The 20,268-nt window shown below is 35.3% G+C and overlaps 1 protein-coding gene across 4 annotated transcripts in view; it reads left to right on the top strand.

The window, feature by feature from the left end:
* Positions 1 to 20,268, top strand: part of SNX29 (sorting nexin 29) — a 106,064-nt gene that overhangs the window by 38,717 nt on the left and 47,079 nt on the right. For 3 of the 4 annotated variants that reach the window (XR_008821363.1, XM_056335556.1, XM_056335558.1), the window contains exons 14-15: positions 5,279 to 5,361; positions 9,542 to 9,648. Coding sequence is in view for 3 of the 4 variants with exons in the window: in XM_056335556.1 (XP_056191531.1) it covers positions 5,279 to 5,361; positions 9,542 to 9,648 (190 nt within the window). In the remaining variant the exon portion in view is untranslated. Of the gene's footprint in view, positions 1 to 5,278; positions 5,362 to 9,541; positions 9,649 to 15,273; positions 16,441 to 20,268 lie in introns of those variants that run through there. The other variant, XM_056335559.1, reaches the window with a different exon arrangement.

Here is a 20,268-nt window from a genome sequence, read left to right as displayed (position 1 = left end):
TTCCTATATTCAGTGATTTTTTTTTTCTTCCTGCTTATTTAGTTGTTGACGTGACATGTCACAAGTTACAAAAACATTTTATAAAAAGTCAGATACATTATTTTGTGAGGTAACAACTTCCTCATATTTCTTATTCACAAAATCATTTTTTACTTTTTTCGGTATGATATCAATGCTAAGATAGAATCCTTCCATAATTTAGATTTGAATGTCTATGTTGTAAAGCTATCATGAGAATAGTTCCCAGTTTATTGAACATACAGTGTTTATCCTGGTTTCAGCTAGGATAGAGTTAATTTTCTTCCTAGTAGCTGGTATAGAGCTGTGTTTTGGGTTTAGGATGAGAGTAATATTGATAACATACTGATGTTTTAGTTGTGGCTGAGCAGTGCTTACACTAAGTCAACAACTTATCAGCTTCTCACACCACCGCACCAGCTAGGAGGCTGAGGGGCAGAAAAGGTTGCAAGGAGACACAGCTGGGACAGCAGACCCAAACTGGCCAAAGGATATTCCATAACATATGTCATACTGAGTATATAAAAACTGAGGGGAGTTAGCTGGCTGGGGCCCAGTGCTCAGGAACTGGCTGCGCATTGGTTGGCGGGTGGTGAGCAATTGCATTGTACATCACTTTTGTTGTGTATTGTTTTATCATTACTATTATTTTCCTTTCCTTTTCTGTCTTAAACTGCCTTTATCTCAACCCATGAGTTTTAACTTTTTTCTAATTATCCCTCCCATCCCACTGGGGGAGTGTTTAGCTGTCTGCTGGACTAAACCACAACAGAACAGTCTTTTTTGGTGCCCAGCACTGGGCACGAAGGGTTGAGGTGACAGATCTGACCAAAGCGTGTTAAAACAGGTTTTTTTATAAGCATTCATTGTATTAATAGTTTTTGGTCACAGTGTTGATTTATTTGCTCTCAGAGTTGCATTATGTAACACTTACTTGCTCTGTGTGTTCCCTGTTGTGCTCTGTATCACTTCTGGGGGCTGGATTGAAGTTATCATTTTGCTGTACTGTGTTAATACTAGCTTATGATGAAATTACTGGTCAAGATACTAATCTGGTGTTTATACTCAGCATTGCTGTCATCTGTACTTTGGGAACCATCTCTTGGAAACTCTTAATAATGACACTCTACCTTTTCTCCTTGGACAGCCAGTTTATGGGGGAAATACCTTCTTCCATCTTCCCCTTCTCCGCCAGGCTAGTTACAATAGCCCTTGAGAATTCTGAACATCCCTGGGATGTTCAAACCAGCGTGTTCCTATTGCTATGTCTCCTGAATGTGTTCTAGGTCTTGTTTAGGGTTAAACAACTATTTAAGAGTACCACCCAGAGATCTGCCCCAAGGCTGGATAGTTGTGAGTGGCATGGTGTGTAGGATAGTATGGGCAAGTGCCTAGGACAATGATCGCCTCCAGTGTTTTGGATTTTCACCCGTGAACAAGTGCAGAATCTGGAAAAACTAGTAAAATATTTGGATAATGTATGGTGTCACCCTGGGAATTCCAGACAGACACAAATTGCTGCAATGTGCTGGGGCCTGGCCCATGCCTACTGAGCCCTGTTCAACACTGTTCAGTACCCTCAAGGGGAAGAGAAGGTTTCTGGGTCTGATGACAAAGTGACAGACATTGCAGCTACTTCAACCCCAGTGACAGGCACTGTGGCTGAACCAAAGAACCAACTGTGCCGCTATCACTCAGCTGCAGTGCCTTTTGCCCATGACAAGCAGTTAAGTTATTTGTTGTTACAGTTTTTTTCAGAGATTGGTTTTATACTATAATCACATTATATTGTATATAGTTCAACTTCCACTTCTATGACTAATAGTTCTCATTTTCCTGATTTCATTTAGGGTATATATGATTACAATGAACTGTGATCTTGCACCACCTCATAGCAGTATCATAAGATAATTTGGGTTGAAGGATATCTCTGGAAGTCATCTAAACCAACCTCTGTGTATAGATTCTACATATTCTTGGAGCACACTGTTTATTTCAATTAATTACCTTTATAGTTTTGATCAAGACATAGACATCTGTTGGGTTTTGTGGGTTTTTTTTGTTTGTTTTGTAAGCCTGGATTTAGAAATACGATGTTTTTAAGAGTAAGCTCCACAGAAAACACTTGTTAGTATCTGATGTTTGTGCCAGAAACTTAATTACAATATTCTTCACGCCACTATGGTCGAGATACGTGAGAAAGTACTCTTTTTTTCAAATTCTTTTTTTTACGATTCTGATTTTACAGAAGCCCTAGAGGAATTTTTGTATCTTTTTCAAGAAGCAATTGTGTGGTGTGTTGGCTTCCCCCTCTGCCCCGTTAAGGTGTAGGAAAATAAGTCCTATAAGGGCTCTTGCTCTGCAACAAAAATCATAACTTAAAGGTATATTCTTCTTTAAATAAAATTTTTGGAAGTCAGCTTTCGTAAAACACTTTCTTACTAGTATTCATTTGTATTAACAGCCAGAAATCTTATTTTGACAAACGTAAGATGTATTTAATTTGACTTGCATAGTAGACTTTAACTGTGCTTGGTGTATATATATATATATGTGTGTTTGGTGTATGTATACATGCATCAGTAAGCAGGGCTATCTATCACAGAAACTTTGTGGGCATTACTGGAAAATAACGAATCTCCTTCAGTTCCCCTTGTCTCCCCATGGTTTTTGAAAGGGATGCTATAGCACAAGGAAGGTGGGGGAGATCTCAACTTGTGGGCCCTTGGTCCTTCTCCAAGAATACAGCAGAAGTCCCAGCTGGGGGGCTGTTCCACTGCAGTGTTGCATATGAATAACAGCTCTCTTCCATGTTGTCCTTGCTTTGATGTGAGAACATGCTGCTTGTTATCCTGTTACATTTATCCGCTCGACATGAGAGTCCTTAGGGAACAGTTGCTAGTTTTCCTGGCATGAATTAACTTGTGGGTGAGGATATGCATTTATCAGTAGTATTGCATGATATCTTTTCATTCATTACATACATAGAAGTTAGGTGTATGAAAAAAAATTACCATTCTTCCAGTAGTTTGATTTTCTTCTAGGCAGGATTTTCTTAAATGCTAATTTTAAAATAATAGAATAGAGAGGAAATGTAATTATTTTTGCTTCAAAATTATGCAGGGAATTGAAGGTATTTGACAACTTAGATTTATTATATAATTGATCATACCTTGTCATTCCAGATAGCTTTCCAAAAAATAAGCAAGTTTATTGTTGCTGAGGTGTTCTGTGGCTTGTACCATTCATGAATATTTGAAGAAAAATTTTTTTTAAACATGCCCTGATAAAAAGACCTCTATAAATTAATGTATATCAGGATGGGTCCTCTTTGAAATCTAGCTAAATAGTAGTAATGAAAGAATGAGAAATAATAAGATGATAAAGAGACATTAGAAAATTGTGACTGGGGCGTAGTATCCTGCTTTGAATTTTTGAATTTCAGTCTTAAATCAAAAACCGTAAGTGAGTTTAAGTCTCTCTGAAGTTCATCTGTACTGTAACAATTTTAAGTCGATAGGCGCAATAGTAACAAATGGTTTGGATTTTTTTTTTTAATGCTGTCTCAGTACAGACAGAAGGCACTGGTCTGTTCTCAAATGTAGAAATGATATGGTATGTGATTATTTTATGAGAATGCTTAATATATTGTCATTGTATACAGTTATTTCTGTGCAGGCATATTTATGCTTCTGGTGAGAAATCTTTTTGTCTAGCTGTCATACATTTTTTTTTTCATGAATGAATTATTTGGGCTTGTTTTGGTACAGTATATAGAATTAAACTGTGTTTCTGATTTTTTTTTTTCCTTAATCTGAATATCAGTGTCCATCTCTGGTGGAAAAACTGACTTTTTCTTCATAGTCTAGGAAATGAAAAATATTACAAAATGCATAACATCATCAAGGACTTTGTTAAAATTTGATAGTTGGGTAATCAATAGTTTCTTCTCAATTATTTAGCAATCTCCTACTAAGATTGGATAAAGGACTGAATAAAATTGAGGTTAGGTAGTTCAGAAAACTAATTTGAAATTCATAAAAAATATGAATATAGTACCAGTCTAGGGCTTTTATATGTAAATGTGGCATTGCTAACAGCAGCAGTTCATTTTGGTGTGTATATATGTATATAATAAATGTATATTTTGTGTGTGTGTATATATATTGTATAATAAGGACCATCAAACATATTTGCATGTGTTTCTGAAATACATTCCTGTAAATGAAATGCATACCTTTTTGTGTATAATCTGCTTACAGCTTTCTGTAATCTGTTACATATTTAGCCTTTCATAATTCCTAGAGCTTCTGCTGCTCCTCTGGTGTGATTTTGACCTGCCCATTCTCTCTTACCAGTTGCCGGTTTGTTGTGTTACGTGCTGTATCTGTAGCACCTATGTATTTCTACTCTGTTATTTTCTTGAAGACTACTAAAAGTTGTCTGAATTCACTCTTTTTCAACACATTTTATGTTTCTTCTGTATAAACACTTCTGTCATGCTTGGTTAACTGCATGGGTTTAGGCAGATAACTGGATTTTCAGACATGCAATTTGTTAGCTTTACTTAAAATTCAATTGGTTAGAATCCTTTTTATTTCCTGCCTCCTCCTCCCCTGCAAATATAAACTAAAGTGCTTCATGTTGTTAGGTGGAGCTGTGGTAGTACCTGGTTTAAATACTTGTACATTCCAAAGAAAAGTGATACAGGCACTGAAATATAACAGTTGAAGAGATTAACTTAATTTCTTCTCTTACGGTTTTCATTTAGAAATGGTATGTGGAAAATTCTAACCTTGAATAATGTTGCTGAAGTACTGGTATTTTCTTAACAATGATAAAGTCTGTTTCTAAAGAATTCTTACTTGCTTGACATTAAATACTTGGACAACTAATAAAATTATTATCAAATTTTATACTGGCCATTCTGAATTTCCTTCTCTAGTATCCCATCCTTATTTTTTTGATCAACTGTTGATTTAGATAAGACTGCATCATTTTTCTGCCATCAATTAATGAAAAGTTTTTGATTATGGGATAATCTGTTTTACTGATGTGTTTGTGGCCCTGGAAAACTAGTTTTCCGGGTCTCTGCTGTTGATGTATTGTTTAATGTGTAAGTCACTATTTTTTTCATCTTGATAACACAACTTAGATAAAGCTTGTTGTTACAGATAGTATGTTTGTTTCCATTGAAAGGGGCTTTCATCTATTTTGAGAGAACAATAATATTTGTTTATTCTATTCTTTTTATCAATAGAGAAAATGAGGTGCTAAAAGTGCAGCTTAAGAAGTATGTAGGAGCTGTCCAAATGCTCAGAAGAGAAGGTCAAACAGTGGAAGGTAAGGATAAAATGAAGGAAACAAAAATAATAAATCCGTGCACAGGGTTTGTGTTACCATTGAGACAGAGTTTATTGGAAGCATAGGTATAGTAACCAAATGATGGAAGTGACTCCTAGACTTGTATCAAAACTGACAATATAAGAAAACAAGTGAACAGGCATGCTTTGGTTTACAAGATTGATCCTCGAGTGGATGTGTGCAGATGACCAGCCACACAATCCTGTGCAAGCCCTGGTCCATAATCAACACTTCAGCTACACAAAACAATCTAGTGGGGCTGGGGACATCATTCGTACTTCCACATGCTACCCAGTATGTCATCACCCCTCCCCCTGCTGGAAAATATCAGCATCTGAAAAGATGACAGTTATGTTTGGGAGCTGTCCCTAATACATCTCTAACTGGGCTGTGTGCTGTTGTGTGAACAGTTTTGTAATGCAGATCAGTAACAAAAAAAATTAATGTTATGGGATGGCATACTATCAGATTACTGCTGAGTGGAAACAATGAAGAAATGTTTGCTTTCCTTACTGAGTCTTCACCAAAACAAATGAAATCATTTACATGAAAGTGGGGCTAGCGAGAGATAATTACAAGCCCTATTCATTGCTTCCAACTATGGTAGAGTAATATCTCCCAATAGAGAAAGTAACATATTTGATATCTTTCCTTTTTAGAAAAATACTGATGTACATTTTTGTACTTTTACAGAATGTTTTCTGGTAGATTAGGTGGGCTTAGCTTTTTCTGGAAAGTTTCTTATTGAAAAAAAAAAGTATCGGATTAAAATGTAATTTATAAAATAACCTGGAAATTAGTGTGTTATTGAAACAGAGAAGTAATAATTTTGAGGAGAGAAAATTTAGTATCTCTAAATTATACAGTTAGTCTTGTTTTGGAGATCAGTGTTTGCAGACTGTTTGAAATAGTCTGTTTAAGATGAGACATTTCACTTTCTTTGCTAAGTTGCTCTGACTAATAAGCAGATTTTTTTTTTTTTTTATTTTATGTATCTGAAAGATAACAAGTTAAGTTACCAGCAGTGTTACCTGTTTTTTTTCTGTGGTGATGAGGTGTCCATGACAGGATGAATTGGAGTCCTGATTGTGACTCATCTGGTAGGACCTGTATTTCCACTGACTACAGAAGATGTTTTGAGAGATGAGGTGGCTTTTCAGAAATTAGTATTGTCTGTCTATGTAAAAAAAAATAAAATTGTCAATATTGTGGTCATATAACTGGCTGTATGAATTGTATACTATATTTTTTCTGCTCTTAAGGGCTAGTTACTATACTTTTCTGTAGTTTAGAAACTTCATTCATCCTTGAAAAGATTTTTGTTAGTGAGAACACATGTTTTTACTTCCGACTTTGCTGGAGTGTAGTGATTCATATTAAGAATTATTCACGAAAACCATCGCTTAAGCTTCTTATAATAGCAGAAATTATCCTTCATTAGATACTGACAGTTTCCATGATGAGTGTAATTATAGGAAAAGAAAAAAAATTCCAAGGCAAGCTATATTCTGCCATGTTAAAATTATGCAAATTAGTGAGTGATAAGAATAGAAACTGAGTAGGATGGTCAGATTTTATAGATGAAAAAGGGGGATGGAACAGTACCAACATTTCTAAAAATGAATACATACATGTATGCTTTATGCTCAAAGGATATTTAATCAATCCACAGTAATTTTCTGTAACACTTATCATTGGTGACTGGAATAATTTTCAGCTACCTGCACTATTTGTGGTTATTTTTCTTACATTCTAACTTCACACATATTTTTATAAAATGAGTATTTTTTTCCTCTTAGCTGCTCTTGGTGATTTATGTGAAATTTTTAGTAGTACTGGGGCCTCTGACTCAAAAACATACTTAAGCATGTAAATAATCCCTGAGAACTAATATGTTTAGATACACATGAACAAAGGAGAGTGAAACAAAAAAAACTTTTTTCTTTTACAAGATTTATAGAAACTTGCACCCATGGTTTATATACATAACTTGCAGTATCTTATTGTAGGCATTCATATTTTTCAGATGGGAGCCTCCATAATTAAAAATATTGGAATTATTACAAAGAGGTATTTGTACTTTTCAGCACATATATCATTGTGTAACTTAAGGCAAATTATTGAGTTCCAATTGTGGTATAACTTAAAAGTGACTGTAACAATTTGCCTTAAGTAATTTTGTTTTTAGTTACCTTACATGCTTAGAAGGATTACAGAGTATATTTACAAGACCTGTTTTATTACTGTGTTCTGAGATTATGACAATTTTGTGAAGAAAATAAAGATTAAGAAGTTAGTGTTTTCTCTGCTTTTGTCATTTTAAGTTAAAATTCTTCTTGGTTTCTTATATACTAATTTACATGCTCATATGTTAAGGTTCTTGACTTTCAGCCTTGCATGCAGACAGGGACATAGAGTTCTGATCTGTTTAAATTTGGAAAAATTAATTTTCCTCTTGCTGTAATGTTCGGAAATTGTCTTCATCAGGGCAGTGTAAACTGTTGCATACTTACTTCAATGCTGCCCTGTGTTATAATGAGTAATTTCAACAATGCTTAATCTTCTTCCAGATGGTATCAAAACAAAAGTCTTAAATGCATTGTAGATTTTAGAACACTGTGTTTAAACTTTCTGTGAAACTATTTTGAAAGTAAAAGTAAATTGAGGTTTTGCTGTTATTTTATGACTATAAATAGAGAAGAATCTGTTTGCTAAAATAGTCAGCTCAGATGCTGTTCAGTATGACTTTTAAACAGTTTCCTAAGCTGATAAATGAAACTCGGCATAATACTTCACCTTGCAGTGACTTAAAAACCCCCCAAAACACTCAGCAAATGTGATTATAAATAAATTGCCCAGAAGTCAGAACTGTGTCTATTTCAGAATGTCATAGCAGCTTTCAAAATGACTGATCACTGCAACAGACTGAGCATATACAAATGATGTTGGTATTTAAGTATTTAATAAATGAGCATGCTGATTTCTCAGCCACCAGCAGGAGTTGGATGTGTACCGTTTTTCAGATCTGCTTAGGTACAATAATGTTATGTATGTGAAAATGCTGGTCTTGGAAGTTTTCAGCTGAAGAAATTTGAGCAAGTTTTACAATAAATAGCTCTTAAAATAGCTTCAAAATTCACTTAAAATAATAGTAAACTTCTGAATATATATATTCTTATTCGAAGCAAAAGTCACTTCCCATGCTCAAGAGTATTTAGTCACATGAATTACGGTGTCTTTTCTATCTACCTTATAGTTGTTGTATATATAGTTTAGATTTTGAAAAATGGTTAAAGTATTTGTTAAACATCTTTTTTATTAGGGTTTCTTTACTTTATATATGCTAACTTTTTTTTTTAGAAATTCATGATCTGTGTGGAGAAGTTGAATTGGACTTTGTGTTACTTGGAAAAGAGGAGACTTAGAATATGTCTTAAAGTGTTCATCAAATACATAAATGAGAACTAGGAACAGGAATAGAATAAACTGTAGTTCTCATTCACTGAGAATAAGAAAAGAAGTAATGGGCTTAAATGGCAGGTGAAGGAAGTTTGATTAGCTATCAAGAAAATCTTTCTGAGAATAATACTTAAATTTAAATAGATTGTGCAGGGAAGCATGAAATCTCCATTATTGGAGGTTTCTAGGAATAAATTAGACAATTAACTGCCAGGAATGAAATAACTACAGCTGATTCTGTTTTATGCAAAACCATGAAATACTAGATGAGGTATGGAATGTCCATTCTCAGCCCTATTTTCTGTAATTTTTATGATATGTAAGTAGTCTGTACAAGTAATATGAAGTGGTATTTTGGAAGAGAAATAGAAAAAAAGACCTAAGATTGAAACATAGTCATATTTTTCAAAGGCTTTGGGGAGGAACTGCAGTTAACTACCTAAATATATTAGGTAGCTGTAGTCACAGAACAACCAAATGCTTCGAGTTTGCATTTTTTTCTGTTGAGAGTTCCTGTCTAAATATTGCTCGTGGGAAAGCTCCCTGCAGCATTTGTATTTTAGCACTTATAACACTGTTTAATAGTTCATCCTGTTTTGATACTTCTAATTGTTTCTTTTAGAGCTATTACTTCTAAATAGCTTGTCTTAGATATTTATGTAATTTAACCTTTTAATTTGAGGTGTCTTTTTTGTTTTAGTTCTGTCAAACATTTGGAGCACTGATGGTGAATTTACTATTCCAGAGCAAAAGCAAGTAGAAAACAATGAGGAACTAGCCAGCTCTTATGAAAGAAAATTGATTGAGGTAAAGTTTGTACTGCACAAATTTTATGGAATCATAATTGTAACATAACATTTGAAGCTGTAAATAGTTTCTTTGCTTAGTTGATATTTTCTTTTCCCTGTTAGTGTAAAAGAGATGTCTGATTTTCGCTTTAAAAAGAAAACAATGAAAGATTTGATTTTCAGGCTTCTGTGGTTAAAATACAGATTTGTTCATTTAATTTCATAGCATGTTTAAAGCAACTCAGATAATTAAAAATACTTTTTCTAATGAGGGAACATGTTTATAGTTCGATATTAAAATGAAGATGTTAATAAATAAAAGTTCCTTAAGGTTGTGAGTGATGGTGGTGAAGTTGGAAGCATCACAGACAACAGGTTTCATGTACAAGGTACAGTACATTATTACAGGCATTGCTGTTTTGTCAGTTGAGCTTTGAACCGAGGACATACTCAAATCCATAGCTTTTTCTGTGCTTTCGTATTGTTTTCTGATTGCTAAGCTGTGCTTCATTTTTATATTGCTTTACTGTGTAGCTTATTGAATACTACAGTATGGACATGGATGATGGAATCTACTAGTTCTGTTGATATGACCATGTTAGAAAAAGTTCTTGATGCAAGATTCACTTTTAAGACTAATGTAAAATTCATAAAAGGAAAAAAAAAGAAAGATTAGGGTTTCATCCTATATTTAAATACAAATGATTTTCCAGACAAAAGTAATGAAATTTAATATCTAATACCCATATCTCCTATTAAATATTAAATGAACATTTTTATAAAAAGTAAAACAATTATCTATGTCTTTCTCTTGCCCAAAATACTCTGAAATTGGATACTCATATTAACTGATTAACATGAAGATGACTAAAAATGCAGGTCATGCATCAAAGAGATTAATACAGTTCTTCTAAAACATTCATACTTGGTTATCCTTTTCTCATAGGACCATGTGAAACTAATTCCCTCCCTAATGCATACCTTTGGTTGGGTTCTTCTGACTCCTTTCCTCTGTTCTGTACCTATCAAAAGAATATCTTAATTAAGAACACAGGTAAACTATCTTTCAGCTTTAAAAGCATCCTCCTTAGTTCTACTAAGTTTGTTCTGCATGTTCAGAAATTTCTTGCTAACACTTCTGAATTTGTGGAAGACAGTGTTAGCACTAGCGCTGATGACACAGCAGTGGATACAACCACTGCAAAACCTTGTTGCAAATCACATTCCAAAGAGGAAGTGTGCATCTGAGTCTCACTAGTCTGTAAAAGTATTTTCACGTACTCAAAATAGCATTTAACTCCCATAACAATTCAGATGTATTTAACAAAAGTCATTACTACTTTTTCTCTCTGCAAATGAAGATGTGAAGTGTTACTTTCAAATGTTAGCCTGCGTGGTGTTCCAGATTGAGGACTAGGATAGATACCACTTTTGAATGCCATTCTGGCAGTTCGATTCAGCTAGAATTTAGTCTGAAAAATGTTCAGACTTTAAGCAGTTTTAGTAACTGTTACTTTGTGCCTATTAGACTATTTCAACTGAAGACAAAGTTTCCCTTGAGTTTCTTGTTAGCTGATCAGGATATCGAAGTCTCCCCACAGAAAAATGAGTCGCTGTCAAGAGAAAAAAAAGACAAAAAAGTTCTGCTGAGTAGGGTTTTTTTTTTCCTCCTGCTTTTGCATTGAAAGTGATTTTGTTCATAATAGTGAAGAAACTTTTAGTTTCTTACCATATTTGTAAAAAAGTTTGTATTTACCAAAGTTATTTAATAATGATCTGTAAATCAGTTGGTTTAACCAAGTGGATGGAGAAAAGTTGCAACTAAGAATTCTGAAAGAGTAAAGAAACTTAAAGAAACTTGTTATGCTTAAAACAATATTAGAAACATTTTTACAAAAAAATCTGCATAATTTTATGTAATGTTCTATTTCCTTAGAAATAGTAGTGGAACGTCTATTTAGCTACCACAATTTCTTCTAACTTCCAACTCGAAACTTGTTGGGGTATTGATAGGTCTTTGGATACCTCTAGCAATTCCCACATTTTCCGATTTCATATTCTTTGGGAATTGAATGCTGTTTGTTTTCGAAGAGAAAGTAGGTTGAATTCTACAACTCTCAAGCCATGAATAATAAAGTGTGCTTCAAGTAATCAGAAGTTATGTTTTGGTCCATTGCTATCCATTGTTAGCATAAGTTTGTATGTAAGGTAAAATATGTTTCTTTGCTTTGTCCTGCTTATTAAGGTTTGTCAGAGTAACATCACCGTTTTCCTGTGTTATGCACCAAGGGGGAGACAAATTCTTCATAGTTTGTCTTGCAGCAGTTCTTCATAGTTTGCATTGCAACTAAGCTCAAACAATTACTAAAAACTTGCTGACGTGTTAGACCTGATATCACGAAGGATTTAAAATGAAGCAAAACAAACAAAAAACCTGAAACAATTGGAGTGTTTGTAAATTTTCTGACAAAATTTAATTGTGGTCAGATTGTTACCTGTAAGATACTGTTTCCAGTTGCTCTGTACTTTCTCTTTGTGGCTGTAATGAACTAGTAAAGGTATCTAGAGAGAACAAGACTTAAACTTTCTTTGCACTTTCAGCCTTTGATGATTTTGTACTTTTTATAAAGAGTAATTTTAGTGATGGACTTTAACCTGCATTTCATCAAAGTTAAATTGTAGGTTATGCTCACAATGTACTAAGTAGTATTATGAGAGAGTTCTGTTAAAGACTCAATCAATGACACTGAATTTTCAGTTTCCTGGAATAGACTGTTCTTGTCAAACTAGGGAATAAGGAGACTAGCTCCTCTGCTGGAGTAACAGGCTTTTGATGTCCTGAAACTTGTATCACAGTACGTTAATCCCTTGTTGTTCTGCAGAAACACTTACTCTTACAGGAATGTTGGAGAAAAACAGTTAAAAAAAGGAAAGACCCTTTCCAGCTCTCTAAGGTTTTCCATGTAGAAGCCTGTACAAGAAACATTTCTAGGAGCTGGAATTTTTCTACATAAATTAACTAGGAATTGTTCAGGTTTTAAGTTCCATAGAAACCTGCAGTTAGCTTTTTAATGACCATGAAAATGCTCTTGTACCTTTTCCTACTCATAGGAAAGCTCATAGAGTTACCTTTTTATGTGGTAGGTGTACTACTGTATTTTTAGGCCTGACAAAATAATTTCTGAGCATTTGGTATATGAGGTTGGGAGATTAGTTTTCTGACATGGAAGGTGCAAATGCTGGTCATGTGAACTCAAAATTTTAGTCACTTTGTTCAAATAAGTACACTCAGTAGATTAGAGTTGAACGTTTATTTCTGAATATTAGATATTCATGAGATCTGCCATCTGTCAAAAAGGTTAAGTTTAATGTTTTAAAAATTCCTGAAAAATTATGCAGCTCTTCTGAAAAGTTGAATTGTTTCAAGCATTTGAAACAATATCTATGAAAGGTAATTTTGGGTATTAAGCCAAGCTTTCACCATTCTGGAAAGTTTCACTTCATGAATTTTCATGGCCTCTTTCTTGTTGAACAAGTAATTCATTGGCCATGTTACTGATTATTTTTACTCGGACTGCCTTCTAGATTTTCGACTTTAATGTCCTTAGTTTCATTTCTTCTCAAATGACTTCAAGTTGTGTTGAGGATTGGTTTTGAGCCAGCAATTACACAAAAAGAACCAATTATGCCGTGTATCACTCTTGTTGGGTAGGTGGCTTTTCTAAACACCTTTTGATGAATTTTATTCCTTTCACATATAATGGATTAAGGAGATAGCATAGTATGTGAAAAGCAGCTGTGTGACTTTCTTTAAGGTTCTTTGTGCTGCTGTCATTGTTAGTAAATGGAAGTTCAAAAGAAGCCTTTAGGTCTTAAAAAGTCTGGAGATAGATTGTAAATTAATTTTCCTCAGATTTATTTTTTGAGTAGTATCCTATCAGATAATTAAAGAAAGTTTCTAAATATTGGAGGATTTTCAAATGTAAGGATATGGCTTTATTTGTGATGCAGTGCATGGGTTTGGGGTTTTATTGTTACAGAATCCCATCTCAAAATAGTAAGCTATCTGGTCAGAGAAGGTACCTTAAATCACTAAAAGCTTTGCCAAAAAGTCTCAGCATCTTTGGAGAATTGTCTCTCAGTTTAGCGTAACAGGTAACAATATACTGTAATCAATTTCCTTACTATGTCCTGAACTGAGGTCCTGAAATGGGGAATTTTGACATTATAGCGATTTTGGTAATGTCTGCATAAAGTGCTACTTATTCTTCAGCATGAAACGATTGTGTGGAAAGGCTGTGACAGCCACAGAGCATCTTAGTTACCTGCTTAAAAAATGAAAACACCTCTAAGAAGAATTATTTCACTGCTTGTCACTTTTCTTCTCATGCTTTTCTTCTAATAATAATTTTGATTTCTTCTTTTATTACTTGCAATCCCCAAGTGATTCTACAAAGTATTGGTAAACCTAGAACCTTCCACTATATTAACAGTATGTGCTCTTACCTGTAAATGACATTCTAAGACAGGAATAAAAAGAACCCTTTCTTAAGAAAAACTCTGAAATATTAAATAATGTAGTTGAAGACTTCTCTGAGCACCATTTCATTGAACTGCATGACCCTTTTTATTGGAAATCAATGAAGATAAGTTTTGTTTCTTGGACAGGATTCTGTAAAGACATGGATTTTTTTTCTCCTAGATAGTAAAGTGTGTACAAATAAAATTATTAAATAATAGTGCTTGCTTGCTTAGATTTAACATTTTCTCAGAGGACACGATTGAAAAACACGCTTTTGTGAAACAAACGAAAAAAATCTTTGGCTCTTGTTAGCATTGAAGAAACACTGCAAGTTTGATCTCTTTTGTTTGTATCTCTTGAGTCAGTCATACTGTTTACTGACATTGACTTTATTAGCATGCTTGCATTCAGCATGAGATTTCATTCAGCAGGCAAATGACATCAGTGCATCAGCAGACAATGATACTTCTGGAAATTGTTATTTTCTTATTTAAAGGTCTTAGCTTGGCATGCAGCTTTGTTACTAGATGTTAGCTGTGTTTGAAGTCATTATAGAAAACGTGTCTTAAACTAGTAAATTGGCCAGCACTTTTTCTGTGGAAGCCCTTCTGTAGCTTTTGCCAATTAAACTATTACTGAAATACAGTGAGATGTGCTTTCATCTGGGCAGTACACCTTGGTACAAGGATAGACTTTTTTTGTATTTCTTAAAAGAATTTATCTTATTTCATAATTGTGAAATATGCTTTTATATATGTATGTATTTATTTTCTCAGTAAGAATTTATGTCCAAATGACCACCCCCCCCAACTTTGATAAGCTGTTTACTCCCAAGGGTGTGCAATGCACAGTTTTAGTTAGTAAGTGCAATAGTACTAGAAAAAGTCAGCTGACAAGAATTATTTTTTGTGCACCTCTTGAAATGTAATACAGTTTGCTGAATGATGTGTATAGCATCTCTCTCATTGACAGACTGGTCCTGGCTGAGTAAGATGAAGTGTTTTGTTTTCTGTGGCAAGAATGATGCGCTCATGAATCATCATGCACTTTAACAGTGATCCATTTGTTAATGTACGCATTGGTCAGGTTTTTTTATTTTTTTACATATTTTCTTTCATCCAGATCACTTTACTCATCTGACAGTCTACCGAAATGAATGAACATGAAGAGCAGCAGTATTTTTTGGTCACTGCTGAAGATTTCCTTATTGTAAAACCTTGGACACAGCAAACACCAAGGTGCATCTAGAGGATGGCAACAACTGCTGAATATGTTACCTAACTATGTTAATCTATCATGATTTAAAAGAAAAAAGGATGGTTAGCAGCTTAGTAACAGAGAGTTAACTAGCAAGGGCAAAGTGACAGCAAATTAGTATCTGGAATAGTGAAGCATAGATTGATGTGACTTTAAGTAGCCCTCTCCCAGGAGGGGGACTACTGGGGTCCGAAAGGTGTTGGCTGATGGTGCTGGAAGTCTTTTTATAATTGCAATCCAAACACAGTGTATGGGGGATAACAAGGATAAAACTGTGATGACCAAGAAAAGAAACATTTCTGTTATGCTTTTGTGGCTCCACAGTCTTTAATAAATACTGGATCTGTACACTGTCAAGTCAGCTGAGCTCCAATTGGTTTGGATGAGGTGTGGAACCACAACTGCATTTGTGTAGCTATAACATAAAAACTTGTGCCAGTTTGGTTTTGTTGTACTTGTGCAAGTTATGGGAGGACAGTTAATACCTGGTCTAGTGTCATACTGCTAGGTAAAAATTAGTCTGCCAACATTTCTTTTGAAAAAAATTGAATCATCAAAGTTATTTACACTAGATGTTTTGTGGCATGCGAAATTACTTTTTTTAAGAGTCCATGCTTTTTAGTATCCAATAATAAAGCTAATTTAGCTCCAATTCTTGTTCTCTTGGAGGTGGGCTATGGAATGTATATGAAAAGTGGTCTCCTGATAATAACTGTGTCTCTGTACTTCATTGCTTATGTCAGATTATCTTATGAATGCTGGTTGCACATTCGAACTATTTTCTGTTAGCTCATGAAAATAATCCTGGTAAAGGGATAATGAGTTGCAATTCAGAACAGCTGTCTCAGCACAGTAGATGAGGTGAAACTTTCCTCTAGGTGTGAAATGGGAAGCTAAAAAGATCTAGCAAAAGTTAATGGTGTTGTTTATAGAGATTTGTGTAGTTCTTTATTGGTTAGAACTTTTGTTTTGGGTTTGGCTTTTGCTGTGAGGATACATGAAAGGATGCAGCAGGTAGAAACATAGTCATTTTTACCCCTCTTATTAAAGCTTATTAAACTCATTATCCTGTGTATCTGATTTTGCTTTTTCTGGTTACTTTCAATTTCTATGGCCAGGCACAGGTCCTGTCAGAGTAGTGTTTTTTCCTTTTCTGTTAGTGCTCTTTTGTATGTCAGGATTAGTCTTGGTGACTGTGAACAATTGACAAAACCTGTGAAATATTGCAAGTATTAATATGTAGTTCATCTGATGTGCACAGTTTCCAATGTATTTTGAATTGAAAGCTACAGCTTATTTTCTTCTTGTTGGTTTTGATGAATTGTGGCTTGTGTTTACCTTATGTAGCTATAGTAAAAAACCAACCAACCAACCAAACAAGAATCTACACATCAAAAGCCCAACAAACCAAAACAACCGAAACCCAACCTTACTCTTAAATGGACCTTCAGTGTGCCTTGAACCAAGTAACTTGCTTGCAGATGGAATATCAAGAATACAAAATAGAAGTTTTGAAAAAGAAAGCAATGACTAAGCATGTTACGGTTATGTCACCGAAATCAGGAATATGAAACTCCTTAACACCAAGGTAGCATTATGAAGCAGGCATTCTTTATTGCAGTGCTGAATGCACAGGGGATCGCTCCACGTAATGTGCATAGCTTCCTTCTCTCAGGTAGCTCTTTTTATGCAGTAAATGTATACATATTCAACAAATTTCACAGGAAAAGACATAAATATTTATGAGATTACCCAAAACAAATTACAATATTCCCACTCCCCCTCATGCATGGCAATTGTCCAGAGCAGGGGTCTTTGGTTGTCTCAGGGTCTGCAAATTCACCTGCTCCTCTATTCAGTTGAGTTCTCCTTTGTTGAGTTTGGCTAGAGTTCTCCTTTGTAGTCCCAATATATCATCTTAAACCAGGTTATCTTGGTCTCTTACTCTTTCTTGCCCTGGAATCACTGGCCTTGGGCTGGTTTTCCTTCATCCTCCAGGGCTACCTCTTTGTTAGAACCTGAATTTATTGCTTACAAGTATACAAAGATTAGTTTCAAACAAACGAGGTACCTTAACACTAACTGTTCGAACCTAGGATGCATGACTACTTATAAGTTCTTAAGTTTAAAGAACTGTAAGTTCTTAAGATTAAATCTCTATCCTTCTGTAACAGCTATATCAATAGTTTTGTCTGAACTGTCTGTCATTTTGAGTTTTACTGGTTTTTTACTTACAGAAAAATGAAATTACTAGTATTTAGTAGGATACCTGCTCTTTTTATGAAGACCTTTGGCTTTATTTCTGGTGAAAAATGTAGAAGTATGTTGATTTTTGAAAAAGGGCATCCTCATGGGAAAAGTATACCTTCCTTCTCGGTGCTTCCACTGAGAGCAAATGGAAGCAGTTTTCAGTTCTGTCTAGAATTTCTTGGGACACGCATTTTTTTTCATATTGTGACAATTGAGGAAAGATGTGTATACCCGACAAAAAGTCATTAATTCAGATGTGGCTTGTGCAAAAACATTTATGAATTTTAGGTGGAAATTATATTAAAGAAAACCTGAGTTCCACTCAAACAACCTTTAAAAAAACTTACTATTTTTTTCTTGTTGCCAGTTGTCAGAAGTCTGTTTCTCTACTCTAAAACCACGTCCTTCTAAGACAGATTGTATCATATGCTTGGTGAAACATTCCTAGCGTGTTTCTCCTCTCCCTGAGGAGAAAGACTTGTGGTTGTTGGTTGACAAGAAGCTCAACATGACCCAGCAGTGCATGCTTGCAGCCCAGAAAGCCAGCCGAACCCGGGGCTGTATCAAAAGCAGTGTGGCCAGCAGGCTGAGGGGGGTGATTCTCCCCCTTTGCTCTGCTCTGGTGTGACCCTACCTGAAGTGCTGCCTTCAGCTCTGGGCCCCCAGCATGAGGAGGACACGGGCCTGCTGGAGCGAGCCCAGAGGAGGCCATGAAGACGATGAGAGGGCTGGAGCAGCTCTCCTGTGAAGCCAGGCTGAGAGAGTTGGGGTGGTTCAGCCTGGAGCAGAGGAGGCTCCGGGGGGACCTTACAGCACCTTCCAGTGCCTCAGGGGGCCGGCAGGAAAGCTGGAGAGGGGCTTTTTTGCAAGGGTGGGAAGCAACAGGACAAGGGGTAGATTTAGATTAAACATGGGAAGACATTCTTCACTGTGAGGGTGGTGAGACGCTGGCCCAGGCTGCCCAGAGCAGCTGTGTGTGCCCCATCCCTGGCAGTGCCCAAGGCCAGGCTGGATGGGGCTGGGAGCAGCCTGGGCTGGGGGGAGGTGTCCCTGCCCGTGGCAGGGGGGTTGGGACTAGGTGATCTTTAAGGTCTCTTCCAACCCAAACTGTTCCGTGATTCTAGTTTTGAAGTTAACAGCTTAGTATTTTGCTGTGGAACGTTAAGTGGTATTTACCTTTGTCACTTCTCTGGAGGTACCTCTTAAATGCCGTCATGCTGGACAGCATAGCTGCTGTGCTATCAGGCAGAGGAGTAGACTTAGATTTTCTTTTGACAATAGGTCTTTAGAGTTCTGTTAGTGTGGAATCTCCATATTTTACATTAGCCTCACTTTCCCTTCATGATGAGGGTTTAGGCTCTTTAAGCATGCTTTCTGATATGACCAGGATGAAATCTGGATGATCATCTGGCCAAAGGAAACTTACCTCATTTGTACTTAAATTTTCTGCTTTAAACATATTTTCATGAAGAAAAACAACTGTAAAGATAACTGAAGTCCCAACAGAGAGAATTGTTGCTTAAGCTTTAGAGTGGAATGAATAAAGGAAGATGTGGCAACATAAAATATAACTGAAAGGATGTAATTATAAGGAGACCTCTTTATTGTTTTTAGCAGACCTTGATGCAGGAAAAGTTAGAGGAACCTATTGCTATTCAGAAGTATATCTCATTGCTCCTTTTGGTTTGCTGTGATGGTTATACATTTTAGTTTGACAAGAAGTGTTGAATTAGCTTAATTACTAATAAAAGTGATTTTCACAAGTAACATCCTTGCCAATTTGTCCTTTTGATAATATATAGCAAGTGATCTGCTGTTTTATTTGCTGTTAAATTTTTTATTATTTAACTTTGCTAGGGACACTTACAAATTTTTATGTTACTTCCAGTGTTTTGAGAGAGCTGTTGAATTTACATATTAATTGAGTCTGCAAGTAGAAAGTTATTTCAAGGACATCCAAATTAGAGGGAAAGAAAAGAGTTAGATATTACATCAGATTGGATTTTGTTCTTCTAGAGAAAGGCACTGGAAAATCAAACATGATTTCAAATATGTAAACTACTGAGTTTTGCATCCATTCATAAATTTGTTTATTGCTTTTGATAACCAATCAATCACTTTCTCTGTGCATTTGCAACTAGTAGTGTACTGCATCTTTTTGTATGTGAAATACAAGGAGGTTCTGCCTCCCAGCCCAGGCTCTCTGTAATTAACAATGACCTGCTAATATTAACCTGAATCAGAGATGGGCTTATGATATTCTTAAATATTACACCCCTCACTTTGAATTGAAATGATTGGTTAAGCTAGTATGGAAAATAATATATACAGAGTTAATGACATTCTTTTTTCTAGTGAAGTTGACAGTTTTGTTTGGTGCATAACTCTGAAATTTGTGAAGCCAACCTGCTTGCTAAGTGGCACCTACTACGTTAGTTATAATGCGGAAGTTCATACAGATTTAGGTATTGTGTTTTGTTTTTTTTTTTTTTTTTCACAAAATGAGCTTACTAATTCCTAACAAGTGAAGTCAAAGAACCTTTGTTATCAAGGATGATGTTGAATGAATGATTAAGATATGAATATATAGTGCCATTGATAACATGGGAA

Source organism: Falco biarmicus, chromosome 4, assembly GCF_023638135.1.
Source record: "Falco biarmicus isolate bFalBia1 chromosome 4, bFalBia1.pri, whole genome shotgun sequence".
In the NCBI taxonomy this organism is placed as follows: Eukaryota; Metazoa; Chordata; class Aves; order Falconiformes; family Falconidae; genus Falco; species Falco biarmicus.
This window is presented reverse-complemented; position numbering and strand designations above follow the sequence as displayed.